The sequence below is a fragment of the Montipora foliosa genome, chromosome 13 (assembly GCF_036669935.1).
Source record: "Montipora foliosa isolate CH-2021 chromosome 13, ASM3666993v2, whole genome shotgun sequence".
Lineage (NCBI taxonomy): Eukaryota > Metazoa > Cnidaria > Anthozoa > Scleractinia > Acroporidae > Montipora > Montipora foliosa.
In genome coordinates this window covers 33,626,878-33,651,016 of record NC_090881.1, presented here as the reverse complement: position 1 = coordinate 33,651,016, position 24,139 = coordinate 33,626,878, and the positions used below count along the sequence as shown (strand labels likewise).

The following is a 24,139-nucleotide window of genomic DNA, read 5'->3' as shown; positions in this document are numbered from 1 at the left end:
ACACACCAAACTTCACCCATGTGCACTCTCCTTTATTTAGTCAAGAAAGTTTCCCTTGGAAACAGGCAGGATAAAACGCCGACTTTTTATAGGCGATGTTGTGTATTCAGTCTCACAATGGCCTTTGTTTTTTCTCTGTGCTCAGGCGAGGCGAAGAGTTTGAAGTCACTCCAGTGTCATCTGTGCTTCTTTTTTACCCTGCAAGTAGAGTTGTGACAGTCACTGGTAAATAGCTTAATGGGAGGACTATTTGGTTCATTCCTATCAGTTTGGTTTAGGATTAACAGAATGGCTGAATAAGGGTTTCAAAAAAGGGTGTTTTCCGGAAATGGAAGGATTTTGGTGTGGATCAAAGATTCAAAGATATTTTTGCCCCGGTTTATGATTATGCAAGAAATGTAGATCTTAACAAGTGTTACTGAGATCCAAAAAGAAAACTGGGGGTAACCACACATTTTGCAAAGATAATTCATGAATAATATTTGCAAAAAGCTTTATAATACAAAAAGCAATATATGGCGTTCTTTCTCAAATTGAAGCTTAATTATCTCTCAAAAATGCCTGGTTACCCCCAATTTCCTTTTGGGATACCAAGACTAGTACTTGCTAAGATCTACTTTCTCCAGATAGTTTTAAACCGCGCAAAAATATCCCTGCATTAGTAAGCATCATCGATAGGAAATCCGAGTATCTCGAGATGCGCAGAACGTATGCGCAATAACAACAGAAGGTACCGTCCTTAATGGAACTATTTGGTTCATTCGTATCAGTTTGGTTTAGGATTAACAGAATGGCTGAATAAGGGTTTCAAAAAAGGGTGTTTTCCGGAAATGGAAGGATTTTGGTGTGGATTAAAGATTCAAAGATATTTTTGCCCCGGTTTATGATTATGCAAGAAATGTAGATCTTAACAAGTGTTACTGAGATCCAAAAAGAAAACTGGGGGTAACCACACATTTTGCAAAGATAATTCATGAATAATATTTGCAAAAAGCTTTATAATACAAAAAGCAATATATGGCGTTCTTTCTCAAATTGAAGCTTAATTATCTCTCAAAAATGTCTGGTTACCCCCAATTTCCTTTTGGGATACCAAGACTAGTACTTGCTAAGATCTACTTTCTCCAGATAGTTTTAAACCGCGCAAAAATATCCCTGCATTAGTAAGCATCATCAATAGGAAATCCGAGTATCTCGAGATGCGCAGAACGTATGCGCAATAACAACAGAAGGTACCGTCCTTAATGGAACTATTTGGTTCATTCGTATCAGTTTAGTTTAGGATTAACAGAATAGCTGAATAAGGGTTTTCACAAAAAGGGTGACGGATTTTGGTGTGGTGCTCTGGATTATGCTCGGAATGGCCTAGATATGACGTTGCAGATGTTCAGCAAAACGCATGCTGTTTTTGCGCCAAAAGGAATCCCAAAGGATTCATGGTTTTTGTATGCCCTTCAAGTGAATCGCATTGTGTATGCTCCGTTCATTCTGCTTTTGGAAGCAGGATGAACACAATGCTTCCAAAGCTTAAAGCTTCTCCTTAAGTAAGCATAAACGCTTATGCTAACCAAAGCTGACCTGAAAATAATCCTATTGGTAACGCTAACCGTGTTGTCCGAATCAGATAGTGAAAATTTAGACTCAATGGCATAAGGGCGCTTCACAGGCTTCGTTTGTTTGGAATGATTCCTCGTTAAGTTCACTTGCCTTCATAAAGCACTGACTGTATTCATTCTTCTTAATATGAATAAGCTGTGTATTTCTGGGCATTGTTTGTGTTAGATGACTGTCCAGCTTCTTGGGTCGAGTTTGAAGGAAGGCAGGGTGTTTTCCTGGAAGGACAAGTCACCCCACCCCTGAGTGGCGTGGAAATTGTTATCACATCAGCTGGGAAACAACCGACGGATGAGATCAAGGTGCAAACTGATGATCAAGGAAAATATAGGCAAGTGGTATGCCAGGGGTTCAACTTTAAGCAGGATATCATTAAATGAAAATCATGTATTGCAACTGTGGATATGATACTATTTTCCAAGTGAAAGACCATCGTAAAAGCAACTTGGCGAACTCGTTCATGTCGATGTTGTCGTTGTGTAAGGTCGCTACCACAGACCAAAGACTGTGATATACGACCTATCAAACAGCTCCGCAGGAGATTATGCTTAGTGGCTTTCATCTGAATGGTCTTACTTTTAAGGATTTTATCCACCGGCGTATCGATTTGAAACACACTTAACAACGTGGTAAATGCACCCGAGAAAGGTACTGGCCCGGGTTGCTCGAAGCATAGTTAGCACTAGCCAGCGTTAAATACCATGGAAAGCTTTAAGTTTTGATTTCCTCTCATTATCAGTAAGAGAGTATTAGCTTTCTGAGGAAATTACCTTCGTACCAAAATTTAAAACTACCCTGCTTAGCAAAATGAACAGGAAGGTTATGGTCAGTAGCTTTCATTTGCATGGTCACACTGGAAGTTTCAAATTTCAAGTTTTTATTGCACACTGTTCACACAAAACTAAATACAAGACACTATACAATCACTAAAGAAAAAAAAGTACTCTCAGAAATTAACAAGTCGAGGCAATAATTAATAGTGTACAGTGACCAAAGTAGCCAATGAGCTTTCAAGTTGGTCACTGTCATGTGGATATAAGGTGGCGTTGGCGGTATGTTAAGTACAGTTTGAATGACATTAATTACAATTGTCGTAAGAGAGGAAGGATATACATAAATGCGACATAGGAAAAAAAAGAGATGTCCTGCATATTGTAGTTTTGTAGGCAGAACCCCAGCTTGCAAGAGCATGGTTTAAGTAGGAAGGGTTCATCCCCAAACTGAAAATTTGGTTCCACAGTGTTCTTCGTAATAATTGTAATTAGTAAATTGCTTTAGGGACAGGTTTGAACAAAAAAATCCCAAGAAAACGGAGTTGCATTTTTTAGGCTTTATTTGTGTTCTTTTCAAAGCTTTAAGATATCGAAAAATAAGTGCTATCTTCCAACATGACATTGCAAATAATTTCAGTTGATAATTTTCTGTTTACAGGGTAGGGCCTCTTCATGGCGGTATCGAGTATTCTCTGGTGAGTGATTCGAATTTTCTTTAGTTTTATTCTTTCGATTGGTCAAGCCCCCAAATTAATTCCATTGATGAATTAAGGGACCTTATTTCGGAGTCATTATTCTGCCATACGGGACAAAGACGCCAGTTTACTGAGCGGGGGATCGTCGGCTCAACTCCCCCTGCGATCAACACTTTTGAAGAAGAAAAGCTTCCTTTGCTTTGACAATTATAAATTAAAGTTGTTCCAGGCTTCCCGGGGCAAGGACGATAAACTCCGTGCAACTTATACAGCACACTGTTTAAAGGCATGATGAGACCTTATTTAACAATTATTCGCCGAGGACGAGGTGACGTCTCAGTTTTTATTCACCGAGCCTGATTACGTGGGTGATTATTTGAAAAATATGCATTTTATTTAAAACAATTAATTTCTTCGTCTGCCACCTCGACAAAACCGCTTGTGGCCATTTTGAAAGAAAACCGCTTAGGTGATTATTGCGCAATAATTACCTCAAGTGCAACCAATCAGCCTAGAGAAATTTCAATAATCACCTATGTAATTATACTAAAACGGTTTATTGACTGGGTATGAAAATGTTTGGGACAGTACTTTCCTCAAGCTTTTGAGAAAAGCACTGGTAAAAGCAGCCTGTGTGCGGCAGGCGCTAGAAAGGGGAATGGAAATGGGAAAGGGCGCTTGCTTTCCCCTTTCCCGTCCCCTTTCCCGTCCCCTTGCTCGTCCCCTTTCCCGTCCCCTTTCTAGCGCCTACCAACGCAGACTACGGTAAAAGAGACTATATAACATAACGACGCGATAGATTCTTGCTTATTTTGAATTTATAGCTTTCCTTAAAGTCTTCAAAACAAGCACTCCCCTGATAAAAGCTTTCTCAGTTTAAACTTAGGAGGCCAGATTTGCGTGCGCGCAGCTGGACTGAAAACTCGAAACCTTGTCGTAAACCTCTTTATATGTTTCCAAAAATACGGATGGGTCTGTCTGTGATGCAATCCAAATCCAGCTTCGTAAAAAGGTCAAGCGTTGCTGTGTGGCGTTGTGTGTTACGACTCGATTTTACGTTTAGTCGAGCAAAAATCTTCATTAGGATTTAATTTCAGTAATGTTTTAATCCGTCAATTGTATCTTTTGCAGTCTGCAAGTAAAGCTGGATTTGTGATCACTCCTTTGGTTGACAAGAAGGGACACTTTCAAGCCCAGAAACTAGGACAGATTGAGATCTTGGTACGAATACAAATTCAGATATTACCGAAAATTAGTGATTACGTCTGCGAGAATGCCCTTTTTATTAGGGAAGTTAAAATTTTTTAGTGCATCAATTTGACATTTATGAAAGAATAGGCAGCTTTCGTAAAGGATGCGGACGTCATCGCAAAATATTTTTTTCGCTTCGTTGTTACATAGTTATCATTTCAGTAAAATTTGGCATGGCTTGTCACTCGAAATACTACAATATTCAAGAGATCATTTTTCAAAAGCGAATGTTAGAATACACTGGCATAAAATTATTCATTTATTTGAATTGCGGAAATTGAAATAAGCAGCAACTCGAGCCTGGATTTTTTTCCGGATTACGTTCACTTTTTCACGTGTTTTTAGCACCTTCCATTTAGTATAAATTCCAAAAATATCGCTTTTGTTTTGTTTGTTTTTTGCCCTTCTACTGTGTTATTTGTCCTATTCATAGCCAACCTTGTTCCCAGGGTCTCTCTTCTCTGCCTCCATTGTCGTTGGAGGCCGAGAAGAGAGACCCTGGGAACGAGGTTGATTCATAGCCTGCGTAGCTGGCGGGAAAGGCATAAGCCGCGGGAGAATGGGGAGGAGCGCTGTTCCCCATTCTCCGCGTGGCTTCGCCGCACGTTAATTTGCCTCTCGCGCCAACAATACCGCCAACTACGCCACTATTCACTATAAGAAAGCTTGTGTCCCATGTTAACACTCGGGTAATTCTATTGGCGTGGTTACCTTTCTATCATGTGATCACGTCATGGTATAGACCTGTATGTGAAGACGTGGTATCACGAAAATATCAAGAGTATGAAGAATTAAGCCTTTTACTCTTCCCCCCCCCCCCCAAGGGAGATGGGTGGTCACGCAAGTCAGGTGAGAGGGGAGAGAAGCAGTCCCTTATTTTGTCATGCAACAGAACCGTAAGAACTAGAACTCGATAAATACTATCAAGGTCTTATTGTATTAATAACTTCACTCATATGTGACAATGGAGGATTTTTCCGACTGTACAGGTGACAGATGAAAGTAACCAGCCTTTGTCAGCCGTTCTGTTATCTCTCAGTGCTGGGCAATTCAGAAGCAACAATTTCACTTCTGAGACTGGCACCATGGTTTTTGCTAACTTGGTAAGTTCTTCAGTTAATGTAGGCAAATTTCTTAAACTTTTAACCACGGATATCGAATTTCTAGCTTTCTGATTGGCCGTTATACCGTATGATGAGGATTTGCGACGGGAAGCGAAATTTCAAAGTATCTAAACATTTAGATTTCGCTGAAATTTAATAAAGGAGTTATTCCATTCGCGCTTGTTGAATAGTGAGATTGCTTATATGCCGTCTCATATCCAACGCGCACTAATGTAATAATTTTTAAAGAAATATTTTGTTGTATTTGTGGAACGAACCGTTGTGTTCTGCTTCTTCAGGGCCCAGGACAGTACTTTTTCCGTCCGATGTTAAAGGAATATACTTTCTCGCCAGCTTCACAGGTTTGTCTTTTTGCCGAGTTTTTTACTACTTTGTGTATGTTTTTTCATTGCTACCATGATTTAATTTTGTTTGTCTTGTGAAGTTGCGAGACAAGGTGCGATTTTGCAGTCCCCATAAAAAAACTCTTTACGTATGCAATTATCCATACACGGCCTGCTCGTCAAGCTATGCTTGGGAAGTCCTGGCCTGACCAGGGATCCCATAATTAAATTGCCGCGAACAGGGCAGATTTTTCCATTTTTCGTCACAATTTGTTGTGAAAGCTAATTGCGTGACTCAGTAGTTTGACGTGTGGTAGCGTTGACGCAATCGTAAACGTTTTTAATCCGAATTTTCGCAAGGACGATAGCCTGCGAGCAGGCTCTCCGAGGGACTGGGGCTGGGGAGAGAGAGAGCGTGCTCGCAGGCTACAAGGACAATGATGCCAGTGCGTTTTCGTAAGAGGCTTTTTTTAAATGTTTCTCGGAGCAAAGGTAGCCCAAGAAAAGAAAAGAAATAAAGAAAGTAAGCCGTTTTTTATTTGAAACTCGACCATACACTTAGTTTTTAAATGTAGTCCTTTTTAATACCATTTCTGCTGCTTAGTAGCTGTGGTCGGAAGTACGTTTGGTTTGATTTTTTAGAAGGATTAAATCCAGTTTTTGTGGGTATCAAGCCTACCGTTTTTCACCTGAGATGGCTAGTATTATAAGTCTGTCGATGCTTGATGTATACCTCCTTTTTTATCCCATTAGATGATAAATGTGAGCGAAGGTTTGACAGTTCCGCTGCAAGTAAAAGGGAAGAGAGTTGCATTCAGGTAAAAAAAAAAGTCTGAGATTACCTATCACCTCAACAAACTTTTCCACTTTATTTATTCTCCGAAATGGTCCCAAATATATTTTGTAGTTTTTAGAACCTTTCGATTGACAATTCACTTTTTAAAGTCCCTTTGAAAGACAGGAAAAGTGATAACCGAGCTATAAAGGGAAATGGGTTTCGATATCGGGTTGACGTCACAAATAGACCACTTTCGATATATTAAAATTCAGCTTGGCAACGAGGCCTAGAGGACACAAACAAAGGAAACTGAATGATCATGTTTCGTCATTTCTTTTGTTTGTGTCCTCTAAGCCTCACTATCAAGCTGAATTTTAATAGTGGTCAATTACTTGCATCGCTGTTTTCAAAGAACTATCACAATGGAAAGCAGTCTGTGACGTCAACCCTTAAAAAAAGAAAGAGTGTTCTGGTTTCTCTACGTGAAAAATATAGCGCCGCTTTCCCAGTCAATCAGAAGCCAAAGCCTAGGCTAAGGGAGTATTTACATGAGACCGGGATGAGTTCATCTCGGCCTCCATACATTTCTTATGCATTTACATGAGACCAGCGTGACAATGAACTCAGACTGGTCAGACTTCGTCTTGGTTGCTGGACTGAGACGAGAAATTCTCGTATTGGTTTGAGTTCGTAGCGTTCTCATGTAGATGACAAGAAATCTCATACCGGGTCCAGAATAAAGCCTGTATGCTTTTGGGTCAGCCATATATTTATTACAGAGTTAACTGAATCGAGTGTAATGTGAAGTGCAAGATTTCTATCCCATATGAACCATATGAGCGTTAGCCCTACTGATGGAAATGGACCCACACAAGGACAGAGAAAAACTCTGACCAGGGTGGGAATTGAACCCACGACCTTCGGGTTAGATCTCCGCGCTTCACATTACACTCTAGAAATCTAGCACTTCACATTACACTCTATTCAGTTTACTCTGTTTAAAATATAAGTGCTACACGGCCAACGTTTGCATAAACGTAACCTTTCCTTGTACTTGTACATATATTTATTAGGCGAGACATATTTCGTCCCGAAAACAGTCACCAGGCATTTCGTCCCGGTTTCATGTAAACGGTAGTTAGAAGAAGAAACCCGGGATGGATCTTTTGTACATTCGGTTACCATCTCCTTTTCTTTCAGCTGTTTTGGTTTGATTTCATCACTCAATGGAGAACCCGAAAAAGATGTAGCGGTTGAGGTTTGTGGTTGAAATAATGTGTGTCATTTCAGTGCCTCGTGTAACCTTTTTCAACGGAAGTCCAAGCACCCATTTTGATAAGAAAAATTTACTTTTTGGCCTCGGTTTGAAAAAGAGGCCGCACTGGGAAATGGGAGGTTTTATCGACCAACTAAACTGGGGTAACGCCAGTAATGTCAGAAATACTACATGAAAGAAATTATGCATCAAATGGAAACTCGGAAAAATCCAAGCCCCTGATGGGATTTGAACCCAGGACCCTCCGTGAGCTAGTCGGATGCTTTAACTGTGGTGAGCAAGGGTGAAATGAACTGCATCACGCAGTCACATTGTCAAATTTCAGATTGCTCACCACAGTGTCTCCTGTAGCTCAGTGGTTAGAGCATCCGACTAGATCACGGAGATCCTATCTGGGGCTTGGATTTTTCCGAGTTTCCATTTGATGCATAATATCTTTGGGTTGACTTTTTAGAATATATGAAGTGTCATGTGTTTGAAGTGCAAAATGTAATGAATGAAAGATGGCAAAAGTCATCGCAGTTAGTTCAGCAACTTAAGCAGCTGCAAAGGACTGAGCCCGAAAAAAATATACGATTGAACCAACCCCGTTCTCAGGGTCTCTCTTGGCTGCCTCCTCCTTCTCAACGACCAACCAAGTCTCTCCCTCAATTGAAGGATTATTCTTAATTGTCAATTTGCTCCAAGTGAAGTATTATCATTCATTTTGGACACTGAAAGCTTGATAGAGATCATGGGAAATGAAAATTTTTTTAAAAGCCGAACCCCAATATCTCGACACGAAGGACTCGAACCTGGGAACGTTTGGTAAATAATCGATACACTAACCAGTCAGTTGATCTTTAGTGGCTAAGTGGATAAAAATAGTTTCTTCAAAGTGGGTACTCTGGGTTCAAATCTTGTCCAGGGACTAGTTTCACTTTCAATCTGCTACCTCAAGTCCTGGGACAGAGTAATCTAAATGATGGATAATACTTCATTTGGAGCAAACTGACAATGAAGAATAACCCTGTCCCGTATCTTTCAATTATTAGAAGCACCTCGCAGGGGGGCTTTAGTGGGTGTGTTCACTGTAGCCAATCGTAAGAGACCTATGGTCAGCCATTCATTACGTCACATACGTATGTGAACCACTTCACGTATGTTCTCAGTCACATACGTCAAAATATAGTAGTTCTAATATTTGAAAGATATGGGAAAAGGTTGACTCAAGCGCACAATACACATGGAACACAAAATTCCAAACCCTGCTTAATTAAGCTTCTTTAAAGCACGCTTAACCATGTGTGAACGGGGTATTTGTTGGTAAAATTAAGTACGAGTCGATACGTGACTTGCTGGATGCCCAGCGTGGATTTAATGTGCTGGATCAATGCTATAGTCTAATAAAGCTGATGTAATGCCATTGAAGTTTATGATATTTTGCCTTTCAAAACTCGACTGGCCAACCCACACCATCTTTTCCAAGTCCCTTCCTTTAATAAAATCAGAAGTTTAAGTTGACATTCATTTAACAGGCTGTTGGGTTTGGAAATTGCGAAGCGTTTCAAGAAGAAACAGTTTCGGATCAAGGTGGACAATATCGACTTCGTGGACTTCAGGTTAGTGACTTTTTTCGATATTTTGTTTCGCGTTTAAAATAGGCCTTATTTGCACGGTGGCCTTATTGGCCACAGACAACAGATTTCGTGCCCTGAGCCTCGAGTTGAAATGTTTGGGAACGAGGTTCGGTGGAGCAAAACAAAAGTTTTCAATCCCTCGAGACTCAACATGGCCGCCGTGTGATTAAAGGGGCTAGGTCACGCAATTTTAGGCAATTTCAGCACTGATCGAATGGTCATAGAATTAACCAAAATATCAAAATAACTGTTCAAAACTATAGAAGAACTCTAACAAAACACAGGGAAGCCAAGAAGGGACATGGATGGACAAAACTGGAGAGGATTGAAATGGATTGAATTTGGGTAAATTTGAAAAACGTCGGCCCACCTTTTTTCAAATTTATATCAGTCTATATCAAAATGTCATTTACAAAGCTTGAAAATCATTCTCAGTTGTTATGTGGCGGTGATTTTGCAAATGAAAGACTCTTGCTCTGCCAATTTGACGTTTAGAGCTCATAATTAACAAAATTACCTAAAATAGCGTGACCTAGCCCCTTTAAGGTCCATGCCGGCAGTATGTCCTCTCAATCTGCAAGTACGCCTCAGCCTCCATTTAGAGTAGGAACGACAATTTATTTTACGAGGTTTGCGTTTTTCGTCTTAGTGTACTCTCCCATACGCCCCTATACGCCCATTTTGGTAAACGCCTCTTTTCTATTGCATTTGCGTGGCGGACGGCCAGGAGGAAAAGGAGGTCTCATCCTTGTACCATTTTGCGTTTTAACGAGATAGTTGTAAAACATTTCTACTATTTGATACGTCACGGTAAAGATGTTAGTATGATGGAGACCAGTATATGAGAGTCACATTTTTCCCTCAGAAAATCAGAACAGTGTTGGACTTGAAAATTTAACAAAGTTAAATCGTGTAGCTGGGGCTCTACATTTCCTCACGAGCTCTGTTTCACTTTCGTTTATCGGCTCAGTCAGTGGCGCCCGTGTTCCAGTTGATGATCAGGTTCTTCTTCTTTTTCATTTCAGCCTGGCTGCATGTACAGAGTTCGAGTCAAGGCTGGAGAGGGTAATCCACAACTTGAACGCGCCTCTCCGTCATTTATTGACATACAGGTAAAGGAACTCAAACATGATGTGTATGGACGATCGAGATAGTCAGCCAGGCAGGGAAACGGAATGACAGAGAGAGTTCTTGCCTACGATGCTCAAATTTCGTTTGCTCGTATCTTTAACCAAATTGTGGAGAAAGAAATGAACTTTAAAGCAAACCAACCGAAGTAGCATTAATGTGCAATTGTGTCGACATTGGTTGCTCAAGACATCCAAGAGCTTTCTAGACTACGAGCAGTCTCTCTTTTTGTTCTAGAATCGTTATAGCGAGCGCTTACGTTGAACGTTTAATGAGTTACCAACGCTCGCGGTATTACCGCCCCGCAGTTTCAGCCATTTTGAAGTGTTCGTTCGTTTCAACGATTTAGAGCAAAAGAGAGACTGCTCGCAGTATAAGAGCTTTCATTTTTCCATGCATTATTGGCAGCTACCTCTTGTGCATTTCTTCTCTTTAACAGGTCACAGAGAAGGACCTTCAAAACATCAACATGATAGCTTTCCGCCATGTTAATCAAATCGAGATCACAGGGAATGTTGTTACCGATAGTCAGTTTATTTCAACACTCAAGGTAAGTTCTCATCTCATTGTACAGACCCAGTGTCTTGTCACTTAAGTTGTTGGTAGACACTTGAAAGCTCATGTATATACCGGGTGAAAATACAATTGAAGCAATATACCACTCTATGATAGAATTTATTGTTTTAATGTTAAAAAATACCACTCTAAAGGGTTGTGTGGTCATTATGCATTGTATAGTTGCTTTTTGTATCTCATAATCATTGCTTTTTATCATACTGCATATCCTGTCGCACGGTATAAGAATGATTTAGGGCGCGTTCGATTGACCGTGTTCTGGAATAGGAGTTAGAAATCCTTCGTTTTGACGGAGATTCACATTAAAATTGTCAAACACTTGCTAAAATGTTATTTGAAACATATCTTTATTGTCCTTGTTGTTTGGAAACGCCAGAACATACCGTTTTAAATCATCACTCCACGTATTCTTATTCCGGAATAGGGTCAATCGAACGCGCTCTTAGTTTCTCGTTTAAAGCAAACGGCAAACGTGGGACTAATATTGCGTCTTGCAAAAGCGGGAGAAACTTCTTTGATAAAGCACATACACCTTATTACAAAATGGCTACCATTGCAGTATTCGTTTGTTTGCTTGCTCGTTCTTTAACTTAAAATTCAAAAGAATACTTAAAGGGGCTAGGTCACGCAATTTTAGGCAATTTCAGCACTGATCGAATGGTCATAGAATTAACTAAAATATCAAAATAACTGTTCAACACTATAGAAGAACTCTAACAAAACACAAGGAAGTCAAAAGAAGGGACACGGATGGACAAAACTGGAGAGGGTTGAAATGGATTGAATTTGGGTAAATTGGAAAAACGTCGGCCCACCTTTTTTCAAATTTATATCAGTCTATATCAAAATGTCATTTACACAGCTGGAAAATCATTCTCAGTTGTTATGTGGCTGTGATTTTGCAAATGAAAGACTCTTGCTCTGCCAATTTGACATTTAGAGCTCATAATTAACAAAATTAAACAAAACTACCTAAAATAGCGTGACCTAGCCCCTTTAACCTTGAACAAGGCAACAAAGGCTACTTTGTAAACAGACAAGAGAATACAAAAGTGGTGGCTATTTTGGAATAAGGTGAATTTTTATTCCGTTTTTCTCAAAAGGGAGGGACGAGTTAAAATAAGAGGATTTTCATGCTTTCGTGACAAGCAGCATCCTGTCTTTTTCCGTTACCCATTTCATGTCAGCACGATGCTAAATCAGTATTGTTTGAAACTGGCAACGCTTTGCGCATGCGCTGTTTTGTGCAAGATTTGTAACTATGACGTCAATTTACAGGTAACTCTGTCCCCAGATAACAATCCCGACACCCCTTTGTTCACCACTCCTGTGGGTGTGTCCAGCTACTTCCAGTTCCCCTCAGTTCCTAATGATGGAAAGGTGTACGTGGTCCGTCTAGTCTCATCTTTATCCACGTTGAATTATCAATACACGCGGCCTGAATCTACTGTCACTGCTTCAGGAGTCCGAGCTCACGTCTCGTTCAATTTTGAACCACAGGTGAGCAAGTCCATTGTAAACTGCGCCTTGAGAAACGTAATGATTAAATACCACAAACAACACCACAGAAAAGTACAGCTGGGTAGCTTTCATTTAAATGGTCACACATCACGGTTTGGTTCAAAACCTGGAAATTTAGAATCACCTTGTATAGCTTAATAAATCTCGCAATAGGAAAGGACTGCTCAGTATGATCACACTTATAGGGTGCGTTCGATTGGCCGTATTCCGGAATAGGAATGCATGGAATATAAGTTAAAATTCCTTCGTTTTTACGGAGATTCACGTTACAATTATCAAATATCTGCTAAAATGCTATTTTAAACATATTTTTATTATCCTTGCTGCTTCGAAACGCGCCAAACATACCGTTTTAAATCATCACTCCACGTATTCTTATTCCGGAATAGGGTCAATCGAACGGCGCGCCCTTAAAATGCTACTATGATCAAAAAATCAGTGCCTTTTTTTCTTCAGATTGCTAGAGTGTAATTGCTTAACACTTAACTGGCAAAATTTTGAGCTTTGATATTTATCCAAAGGTTGTTTACTTGAGTGAAAGTTTTGGATCTCACGGTCCGCCATTACTCACGTTCCAAACTGACCGATTGGACTTCAGAGGGTTGGATCTAGAGAAAAGTGACGTCATTTACTCACTAGCTTAAAATTTCAGCGTGCAAACGAAGCCTATTATATATGCAAAACACGAATTAAAAGCCTGAAAGCCCGAAACTCCCGAGTTGCATATTAATTCAGCCGCGTACACACGCATTGCATTCTTTAACTATTGAGTCTTTCACGTCATTTTCCTCTCGATCCGGCCCTCTCAAGATTTTTTAAGTTAGTAATGGCGGACTATTAAATAGGAAAATTCCAGTTAAACGAGTGTCTTTTTTAAGTCAAGGCTTAAAACTTGGGTCACTTACTGTTTAGTTAACATAGTTTTGAAATCCAAAGAAAAATAAAAATTGATTTTTTTGGTCATAGTAGAGACGTTGAGACCCAATTGGTGGATTTAATTTCAATGATCACACTTAACAATGTCTTCGACATACATGGACTTAGAACTCCATTTTACGGCATAATAAACAGTATTTGAATTCTCATACTCAGGATTTCACATGTAGATTCGGGTAAGAACCACCAACAGCAAAATAAACAGCACTATTAAATTGATAAACTATCACATTTCAGATATGTCCAGAAATACACGAAATTTGATGCACAACGATTTTGATACATACGTACTTAATTGATCACTCCCCATAAGGGCTTTTCAGGGCCAATGAACACAATCACGACAGAACAGAACAAATTGATGTCAGTTCTCCATGCGTCTGTCCTGTTGTTGATCATGAATTTCGTCATTTAACAATAAGTAAACTGATTAAGCCAAATGTAAGGCTGCAAAAGTTGACATACACTCAAATCTCACGAATGTCCGTTTCAGAGTCACGTTCACGGTGCCGCCATGAAGGCTTAACTTTTATGATTTCTTTTCCTTCCTCAGCCCCGTAAAGCTGAGCCAGAGCCCACCCAGGGATCTCTCCTAACCTTGCCGTTGATTTTACTCCTCATTTTTCTTGCTGTAAACCACAACAAGGTACTGTTTAGACATTTTCTTGAAGTCAATTGACCAGGCAACCTGGATGAGCCTTGGAAGCAGCGTTTGTGTTACACGGAAAGAAGGACCGTGACCTATTCCGTATTTATTCTGGGTTAGGAATATATACTCAGTTTTTCAAATGATCAACCATACATTAACATTCTCCCTCACGTAGCCTCCTCGTGCCTAGTGGCACTTAGGGACTCCATTATGCCTCTCTACCTCTCCCTGTCGGCTGCAGCAACCCGCACCTCATCGCAAGACCCCCATCTAGCATTCTCTCTCTCTCCTTCTCCAAGTTTCCTCCATGTTTTTTCCGATCTTCTCCACTTCCTACCGTACTGCCCTCAGGTGCCCAGGTCATCGCAACAGTCTCTGTCCCACCCCTGCCTCAGTTAATTCCTAATCATTCTCCATCTTCTTGAATTGACTTCCTTGCTTGACATTAGACTACTGTTTCCATCAGGTGATTCCGTTTCTTCAACAAGTGCCTCAGATCATACAGGGAGTATCTGCTGACCAGTTGCAGGCTCAGTTGGAGGACTCCTTCAAAAATAGGAAGAAAATACCAGCAGCAAGACGAAGATAACAAACAACGAAGAATAGGAATATAGTGAATCATTTTAGGGAACTTTGTTATTCAAGTAACTTAACTGCGGAAGAACCGTAGCCTCCCACACAGTCGTTTTTAGGAGAATATTTGAACTCCTTCCCTGCGTGGGAGGCTCGAAGAACCTCAGATTTTAGTCAGAAAAGCCAAGGAACTATTTAAGAATTTCAACAATCTCGCACAATTGAACTGGGAAGCTAAAGCCTTAAGTTGATATCATTTGTTTTTATTTTTGAGTGAATCTTTTGTTTTTGAGTGAAAACATAACATGGGCCTTAGGATTTGTCTTCTTCTCAAAACTGATCAAAATGCGGAACGAGATTTGAAGTCAATCAGTAACACAAGGCCACTGATTTCATTACAATTGAACACTGTTTTATTCCCAAGTAAAAGGTATCATCAGAGCCGCGATTTCATCTTTACTACAGACCACTTTCATAAATGGCGACCACTTTTACATTCTTTTGTATTTATGTTAATTAGACCAACCACTTTGAACCCAATGTCCCTTTGAAATTTGCTGGTCATAGCGAGGCTAGAAAGGCTTATAAGTATCAAAAGAAAAGAATATTTCATTTGGCCGCCATTATGAAAGAGATCTATTTTGACTTGACTTCTCGCTTTTCACTTGACGTCACGGTGGCCATTGTTTGACTCACTTTTTTTTATTGGTTAAAAACAATCACGTGTGTGAAAATCAAGAATTCATCAAGAGTCTTTAACAATTATTCGCCGAAGGCGAAGTGATTATCGGTGAATATTCACCGAGACGAAGTCGATTATTTCAAAAAAGAGAAGGAAAAAAAAAAACATTTCAACGCGAAATCATCTTCACTTACAGTGGCAAAACGACTACTACCATTTTGTCCGTCGAGGTGATTATCGGCTGATAATCCGAGATAGCGAGCCAATGAGAGCGCACGATTTTGTATAATCACCTGTGTATTTATACTAAATTGTATTATTCGCCAACCTTTTCCCACGCTCATTACCGGCTGCATGCCTGCATTTGCTTCGCGTTATTATTGGCTTAATTTATTGTCGCTGTCTGCTGTGATTGGCTAAAGAATCAACTTCGGTTTTGGTGTTATTTCACTCATTTAAAAACCTCTTTAATCACTGAACTTCAATTTGTACTCAAGCGCGAAAATTGAATAACTCAGCTTCCTATGGGGCTTGTTTTATGAAACCTAGTTTAAATTTATTACCTCGATTTGTGTTCTCTCAACGTTAACCTAGCATTGGTTGCCCTTCCTGTTGCAACTGTGTTTATTGCTGAACAGAGCCCTGATTGCTATTTTGACGTTACATGCTGTCATGGCAACAACAAAAACCGTGATAAATGACCTTGAAAATAAGTTGTTTAAAATCTTTTTTTGCAAAAGAAAAATAAAGCGTTCTACACATGGAAGCAACAATTAAAACAGTCATGACAACTCCTTTCCGCCCCTTTGTGAAGTTTGAATTGAATGAAATGACCACCATGTTTGTAATATACCAAAAAGTTCAATACCCGAAAGACAGATATTGTCGTCGTTCTTTATTATAGAACCTGAAAGCATTCAACTACAAATCATTTTAAACTCTGTGAATCGCTCTTGTCAAACGAAGACAATGTGCTAACACTGTCAGTAAGAAATGACAGTCGTACACTCAGTTCAACAAAGTCCTGACCTGAAAGGCAACCTTGAACAGTGTCTTTCTTCTTTCACTGTCACTCAAATGTGACACAAAGGGGGCTTCATTTATTAGCACATTTGGGGGGGGGGGGGGGGGGGGAGGGGGGCTTGGCAAAATTACATGGAAATATTTTCATACATTACCCAACTCCTTTCTATAGCAATGGCAACAATTACATAATCTCCCCCCACTTTATCTAGCTTTATATCTCATACATATGACAGCCACCCAACTTGTACGCATGTATGAAAGCGGAACAGCTCAACCAGTTCATCCAAGGCATTCATAATGTTGTATTAGGATGTTTATATTCAACATTTTCAACTCGACAATCATCTTTATCCTTTGAAACAACAATTCAGCTTGCATACCATCACAAAAAGCGCAATATATTGTATGTCACTTTTAAAACCAGCCAACACATGGTGTGTATTTGTAAAGCACTGCTCAGTTGCACACGTAATGATGGCTGGTATTGAGTAGAAGCATATGTGGTAGGCTAAATTAGCGTCAAAATAAGACTTCGTTTCATTCAGCTGTCTTTCCTCGACTTTGTTTCCGTATGATTGCCCATTGCCAAGAGTAGCCCACGCCTCTTACCGTGGCTTAAACCAGTTTCAACACTTTCAAGAGACCTTGTTTTTAGAATGATTGACACTACAACACTTTATCACGTAACAGCAATGTTATGGTACCATGTAAGACATCGATTATTGCTGAACAAAATGCAGTCATTTTTGAGACGTAATAAGTTACGATGGCAACAGGAAAGCCTTGCAAAAACAACTTATATTTTGGTCTAGTTGCTCATATCCGAAAAACGAACTCGGTGACCATTTTTTTTATTACACGGAAGAGATTAGCAGGCCAAGATGAAACTCTGCAAAGTTGAAAAAAATTCTGTGGTGCAGATTCAGAGCTACCTTAAATGTTCAATAAGTTAAAGTGGCTCTGAATCCGCTGCACAGACTTTTTTTTAAACTTTGCAGGAAGTTTTATTCTGGCATGCTGATTACATTTCAGAAATAAAAAATGGGGGTCACCTGGTTCGTTTTTGAGATATGAGCAGCCAAAACCAAAATATGGGGTGTTTTTGCAGGGCTTTGCTGTTGCTACAGTAAGTTGTTACGTCACAAAAATGACTGAATCTTTTTCAGCAATAAATAATGTTTGATATGGTACAATAACATTGCTGTTAGGTGATAAAGTGTTGTATTGTCAATCCTTCAAATTAGAACGACGTTTCTTTCAAGTGTTGAAACTGGTTTGAGCCACCTTACCAAAAAAATTTTTCCTTTTTTTGGCTGGCTTTGTTAAGGAGGAGGCTCGAAAGGGTTTTTTATTGCTATAGTGTTTGTGAAACGATGAAAGATACCAAAGAAGGATATTTCATAGTGTAGGCAAACTATAAATATCTTTTCAACTCTATTGTTGGCAATACTTTAAGGACACTTATGATGTCATATCGGTTACCATGGCAACATTCCAGGTCCACAAAAAGGCGCTCTAACTAAGTCGGTGACCTGCTGTTTTATTTCTTTGTTGGAAATCTCCCTAAGTTCTTTAACTTCTTAGAGTAGTAGAATTTAAGATACCTCGAAAAGGGCGTTTTATAGTTTACAGAAAATTGTACTAGTAATTTTCCCCGAAACTTTTTATTTGAAGTGCTATCGTGAATGATACGTGCACGCAACAAATCAAGATAAGTCGCTCAGCAAAATTTCGAGATGAAGACAAATTTTCCGCAGGTTTTATTCCGGTTCGCGCTATTTTACGCAGTATTTTCAATTCCGCTGAGTTGTGCGGGCTACTTTTGATAGAAATTTGATTCATTCAGTTGACGCGTGTTTCTTAGTTATGTAGCGTGTAGGTTACGCGCGCGCGCAGCTAAAAACCCTTTCGAGCATGAGTGCGCGAGAAGCGTGGAACGCAAGGGGGTTAGAAAAATCGCTTCCTCCAAAGTTTGTGTCGGTCTGGACACTGTGTGACTATTGATTGGAAATTTTATTCCAAACAGACAAAGGGTTCAGACAATAGATGAAATGGAAGAAGTTTTCAGCGGCTTTAAACGGAATAGACCATCGTCAATAAGGCCCGATTCACACAGTACCGGACGAATTTTGTACCAGTTGCAAATTTGACCGGCCATTTTGTTCGCACGGAACCGTGCAATATTTTCGCTCTGTTCACACGGAACTGACAAACCGGGGTAAAGATTAACCTTTGTTAGTGGTTTCACCATATGTTCATGCGCAGAGCGCTACTTTACGAAATCCGTTTTACATATCATTTCATCGTTAAATCCAAAATGGCGTCAAGAAAGAGAAAGCCTCATGGTAGTAGCTGAGTTACCACGCATCCATACAACCACGCCTTGGCCGTGCAAAATTTATACGGAAAGGTGATTATAACGCGCCGGTTAAATTTTGGACCGTACCGGCTAAAACTTTGTCCCCGATTTGGGCGTTCAAATTTTTGAACGGTGAGGCGTCTAAATTTTTGTACGTTTTGGGTGGATCCGTGTAAATGGAACCCCTAAATGCACGAATTTTCAACCTGCAGAAAATTCTTCCGGTACCGTGTGAATCGAGCCTAATATAGATGGCTTTCATCACGTGATGAGACAGCCATGTTGGTGCACAAACCAATAGCAAATTATGGCTCATGTTTTGCATTATAATAGAGTTTCAATATGGCTGCTGTGTCGTCTGGTGAAAACCATCTATAGGTATAATATATTTTGTTTCTAACCAGCCACTCCAGACAAAGTTTACAGCAACGATAGGTACAAAAGGTGCTTGAGAAACAAAAGAGGTTAATGAGAGATTTATTCTTTGTGGCATCCAACACTGCGTCCGTGACATAGCGCATAAACCACATATTGTTGCTTGTTTGGTTTTTTTATTGTCCATGAATTTCTCAGGTTGTTACGTAGAGGATGACATATCCAACAAAAATAAACTTGTCCCGTGCTATTGTCGTGTCCCAAATCAACCCACTACCAAGGTCAACGTTTAAAAAGGTCAACATTTAAAACGCGGTCTTTGACCACGTGACTGGTTCAGACGCACTTAAAACACTGACGACGAAAAACTGAAATACTTTCATACACTTTCCATCTTTTCTTACATTATTTCATGTTTTTAATGCTCCATAACTGAAGAGAACTTCAGTTGTAAGGTTCTATTTTGTATTTAAAAAACAAGATAAACAGTTCACCTTGAAACTTCAGTGTTTTACACGAAATCCCTGCATTTATAATTTCACGCTTGCCCTCTGCACGAACTTTTACCAAAATGCTCAACGCGCACGTCAAGCGTGCGGCACGTCTTTTCAAAGTTTACTTTTGTGGCGTTGTCATTACAAATTTGATTCCAAAAAAATTCGGCATATAATGATTCTTTTCCCTTATAATAAGGCATTTCTTGCATGATAAATTATAAAATAGTTTAGTCCACGACCGTTGCAATTTTCACCTAGACAAGTAGATTTGCAAGGGGCGCCAAATTAGCAACAATAGATAGCACTGATTTTCACGACGAAAGCATATCGGTGACGTTTTCCTCGTGTAGATGTTGCAAACATGTTCAACGTGGCACACTTTGTTGTCACTTCGATTAGGCATTGGAATTTACGCCTACCAGCCAATCAGCGACCTTCGTAAACGAAATAAATTGAGGCCCAATTTCGAGAATCGTCGACTTCGCCTTCGGGCAAACAGCTGGTTGCCTTTGCTGAGGAAGTTTATCGAGCTATCATTGTTGGAAGAAGAAGTGATCTTTACGAATATGACGCTGCGTTCCAGATACATGGACGATTTCGGAGAAGACAATTTAAAAGACGGCCCACAGTAAAGGTGAAGTATGTGCGTGCAAAAACAAGTGCGCGGTGCACAAAGTTATCACACTTAAGTGGGGCGCTTGTCCTGTTTTGTGGTGCAGTTCTCTTGAGAATTGTCTCTCGTTTAATGAATTCTAGAGTGGAAGGGTCGAGTTTGTCTAATTTATGCCAGTGTAGATTATGTGTCTTCCGACAGCATTCCGTTGTCTAAAATGTCTCCTGAAAAAATAGCCCCAGGCCAAATTAAATCTTTGCAACCAAAAGTACTTGTAAGAAAGTTTCGAGATACTACTTTCCAAATTTCTAAACAGATTTTTGACGAGAATTTAGCCAATTTCATCCACAACAGACACAACTAACTATCATGTGGTATTGTCGTTGCGCTTTGCAAACTAGGAAACAACTTCCCTCCACACTACTTGAGTGAGGAGGCGAGCGAGCGAGCGAACGATTTGGGTCTTGCAGTCGCGTTCATCGTAAAATTTCCGTAAACAAACCATCACTGGACGTCATGCAGATTGCGACTCCAAAGTTAAGGAGGCTCGAAAGGGATTTCAGCTTAGCGCGCGCGCGTAAGCCACACACACAATTCTAAAAGTGGGTCACCAGAAATAAACAAATACCGCTAATTTCGCTCAACTTTTCTTCTAATTCCAATACATATGGAATATAGATAGACATCTCCAATTCACGAAAACTACGAAAATTGTACACACACGGTTTAATGGTCACTTAAATCCGTTTGTGTTGACCTGTAGCTTCACTCGCGCGTGCACTCGAATGAGCGGGTGACCCATGCGTAAGTGCCGATCTTGTAACCCTCTCTCCTTCTGGACGGTGATTTTTTTTCATTTTTTGCATGTTAGCTTAGATTAATTTAAAACGTCTGCCTTTCAAATTTAAAAAAAAATGTAGGTGAAAAAAGAAATTAGTGACAAATTTCAAAAAAACGTACCTACAGATTTTATTGAATTTTAAATATTTTAGAGCTTATTTCTAACATTATCTGGTGACGCTGAATGGAAAGATTTCACCTTCCCGTTTTTTTCAAAAAAAGACTATCTTGATTTTAAGGCTCAAAGAAATGCTTTATATCGTTGCCATGGTAACGTTATTTTGGACGAAAATGTAATGTGAGAAATCTATGATGGGTACTTAATACCCTGGCCAAATTTCATCTTGATATGATTACCCCAACTGTATCTAAAAACAGAATGTTTATTTGTTTGAAAAAAGGAGAAACTAATTTCGAGCCTCCTTAATGTTATCAACTTTATGAAGTAATTGGAAAGTGTATAAGCTTATCACATTTTCGTTGGTACAATTTTATGTCCTTCATTCACATATTCATTCATTCTACAGGCAGATTTGCAAACACATGAATAGACTGATCCTTCCCGTTCTGAGTTCGAACAAACCAAACCCTAGGATAACGATCGGTAACGTCTTTCAATTACTTCAAATGCACAAATTTTTATACGTTTCTTAGGTCGGTCAACATTTAGCTAAAATCCGTGTTTAAAAAAAGCGTTAGGAAACTCCTTATTTTGCGATGTCTTGGTTCATGTTCACTTAACACGTCACGCCCTACTACCCCCTCACCACTCTCCTAAGAACATGTCACCTTGCCTTCCCCTCCCTGGTTTCCTCTATTCTCATTCCAATTTTAAGTACAAAGCCTTTTTTCCCCCCTCTTTTTATTTTCCCTCTCCTCAACGAGTCTCCATGTTTTTCATAATCATCATAATCTTGCAATTAATTAAAGGCCCAGTAATACGGGCAACAATTTTCGTGCAACTTTTCGCGCAACAATGTTGCGTTGCAAATTAAAATGGTTTGCACGTATTACCACCTTCTTGCGAAAAAACATTATGTTGCAAAAAGGAGACGTCGGTTTTACTTTTTGAAACATGAAATTTGTTGCGTGACAAGTTGTACGAAAATTGTTGCCCGTATTACTGGGCCTTTACTCTTTTTATCCCTGAATAGTCCTCAGCAATAGACTTCATGAGGTCATGTAAGTCTCTTACCATTCCGTTCTTGCACTGCATCCCTCACGGTCATTATAGACCTATAGTTTTCATGAGGTCATTGTCTAATCCCTCCCCCATACTTAAATTTATATAGCATGTTCCTAAAACACTCGCAATTTTTAAGGAGCCCTTATGCAAAACCAGCCAATTGGCACCAACAGACCTTTACATAACATATTAAACATCGCTTCACCTTTTTAGGAGCGAGCAAAATACTTTAAAACAAACTGACTAAATTCGTTATGTGGTATGTAATTCCGGTGGAATATTTCGATCTTCCAGAGCACAATCAGGACTAATAGAACTCAGAGCGTAAGCAGTTTCCTTATCCCTTAAAATAATGATAGTATTAGATCTGTCCGTATATGCAAATGACCTCGATAGTTCTATACTATTCTTTCCATCAACGCTATCCGGCCATCTCCTAAGAAAAATAAATAATGAGTAATGCAATACACTGTACCAACCATGTTTTAACGAGTACCTTCCTGGTGTATTTTTACTAATTTTGTTTCCTTATAACAAGTCAGAAGACCGCGTCAATCTTCAGAGAACACAGATTAAAGAATTTATGAAGAAAAAGGGTCAATTCCTTTAGTGCGACAATTGAGGCGCGACACGCGTGAAGAAAAAAGTCATTGGTTCTGCAACTGTACAACTAACAAACAGCAAAGACAAATGCCGTACATTATCAGGAAATATTTGTGCGCTTTCTGTTAAATAACTCGTACTTTTCTACTTTGATGATATCAATCGTGTTTATTTTCAACTTTCAGCCGTTTTCGCTCATCTATAAACCAGTGTATGGAAAAATGAAATGCCATGAAACCGTAAGTACTCTTTTTGGTCAACACTATAGCCTTAATTATTACTCTTTTATTGTTCACACTGAACTCCCTTATTTTTACCCGTAGTTGGAGGCTTATGACAAGAAATTCCAAATTCTACGCTTTTATTTGGAGACTGCTAACATCGAATTGTAAGTACTTCTGCGCCACTTTGGAAAATATCCATTTTTATGGCCACCTTTTCGATTTCGATTTCATTCGTTCCCAAAATAAATGATAAATTATTAAACCGATTAGAAACAACTTAAAAATACATTTTATCACATCATTTTATCCTACTAAAAAAACACAGTTTAATATTATCAGACCTGACAGTTTATTTTCATTTTTTAGCCCTATTCACTTTAAAACCAGCACATAGACAACTAAAACGCTCGTATTTACCACGAAAAATGTTCGTATTCTCCGGTATGATGACACTAAACAAACTTCTTTTTAACAGTAGCTAGCAGCACATTGCCAGAAATTCAAATCCTACACAGTTATTGGACACTGCTAACGTCGAACTGTGAGTATTTCTGTGACTCAATTCATCCGCAAAATGGGTTAATGTATCCTTTTATTCAATTCATTATCAGATACGTCTTATTCCCAAAAGACAGTCAATGCCCTTCTCCAGTTATCACTCCTCTTGTATCGTTCACAAAGTTGAGTATTTCTTTTCATAATTACAGCCATTTCCATGTAAGAACACTCCATTATACTGTTGCATTTAAAGAACCCCTACAAAAATGATGCGCTTCCATTTCCAACTAAAGAAAAACTCCAGTTACCCGCATTTTCCTGTGCTTTCCAAAACTGCTCGTTTCCTTCACCTGTGTAACTATACAGATGCACCAACCGCTCAGAACACCCTAATCAGAGC

At 39.4% G+C, this 24,139-nt stretch overlaps 1 protein-coding gene across 1 annotated transcript in view; it reads left to right on the top strand.

Moving 5' to 3' along the window:
* Positions 1–16,312, top strand: part of LOC137982788 (BOS complex subunit NOMO3-like) — a 47,061-nt gene extending 30,749 nt beyond the window's left edge. Inside the window, exons 25-38 of the mRNA XM_068829936.1 lie at positions 146–225; positions 1,783–1,945; positions 3,046–3,082; positions 4,214–4,303; positions 5,323–5,436; positions 5,736–5,798; positions 6,534–6,598; positions 7,759–7,816; positions 9,352–9,435; positions 10,479–10,565; positions 11,021–11,131; positions 12,436–12,657; positions 14,168–14,260; positions 14,730–16,312. Coding sequence (XP_068686037.1) covers positions 146–225; positions 1,783–1,945; positions 3,046–3,082; positions 4,214–4,303; positions 5,323–5,436; positions 5,736–5,798; positions 6,534–6,598; positions 7,759–7,816; positions 9,352–9,435; positions 10,479–10,565; positions 11,021–11,131; positions 12,436–12,657; positions 14,168–14,260; positions 14,730–14,852 — 1,390 coding nt within the window. The 3' untranslated portion in view covers positions 14,853–16,312. The remainder of the gene's footprint in view (positions 1–145; positions 226–1,782; positions 1,946–3,045; positions 3,083–4,213; positions 4,304–5,322; positions 5,437–5,735; positions 5,799–6,533; positions 6,599–7,758; positions 7,817–9,351; positions 9,436–10,478; positions 10,566–11,020; positions 11,132–12,435; positions 12,658–14,167; positions 14,261–14,729) is intronic.
* The last annotated feature ends 7,827 nt before the right edge of the window (positions 16,313–24,139 follow it).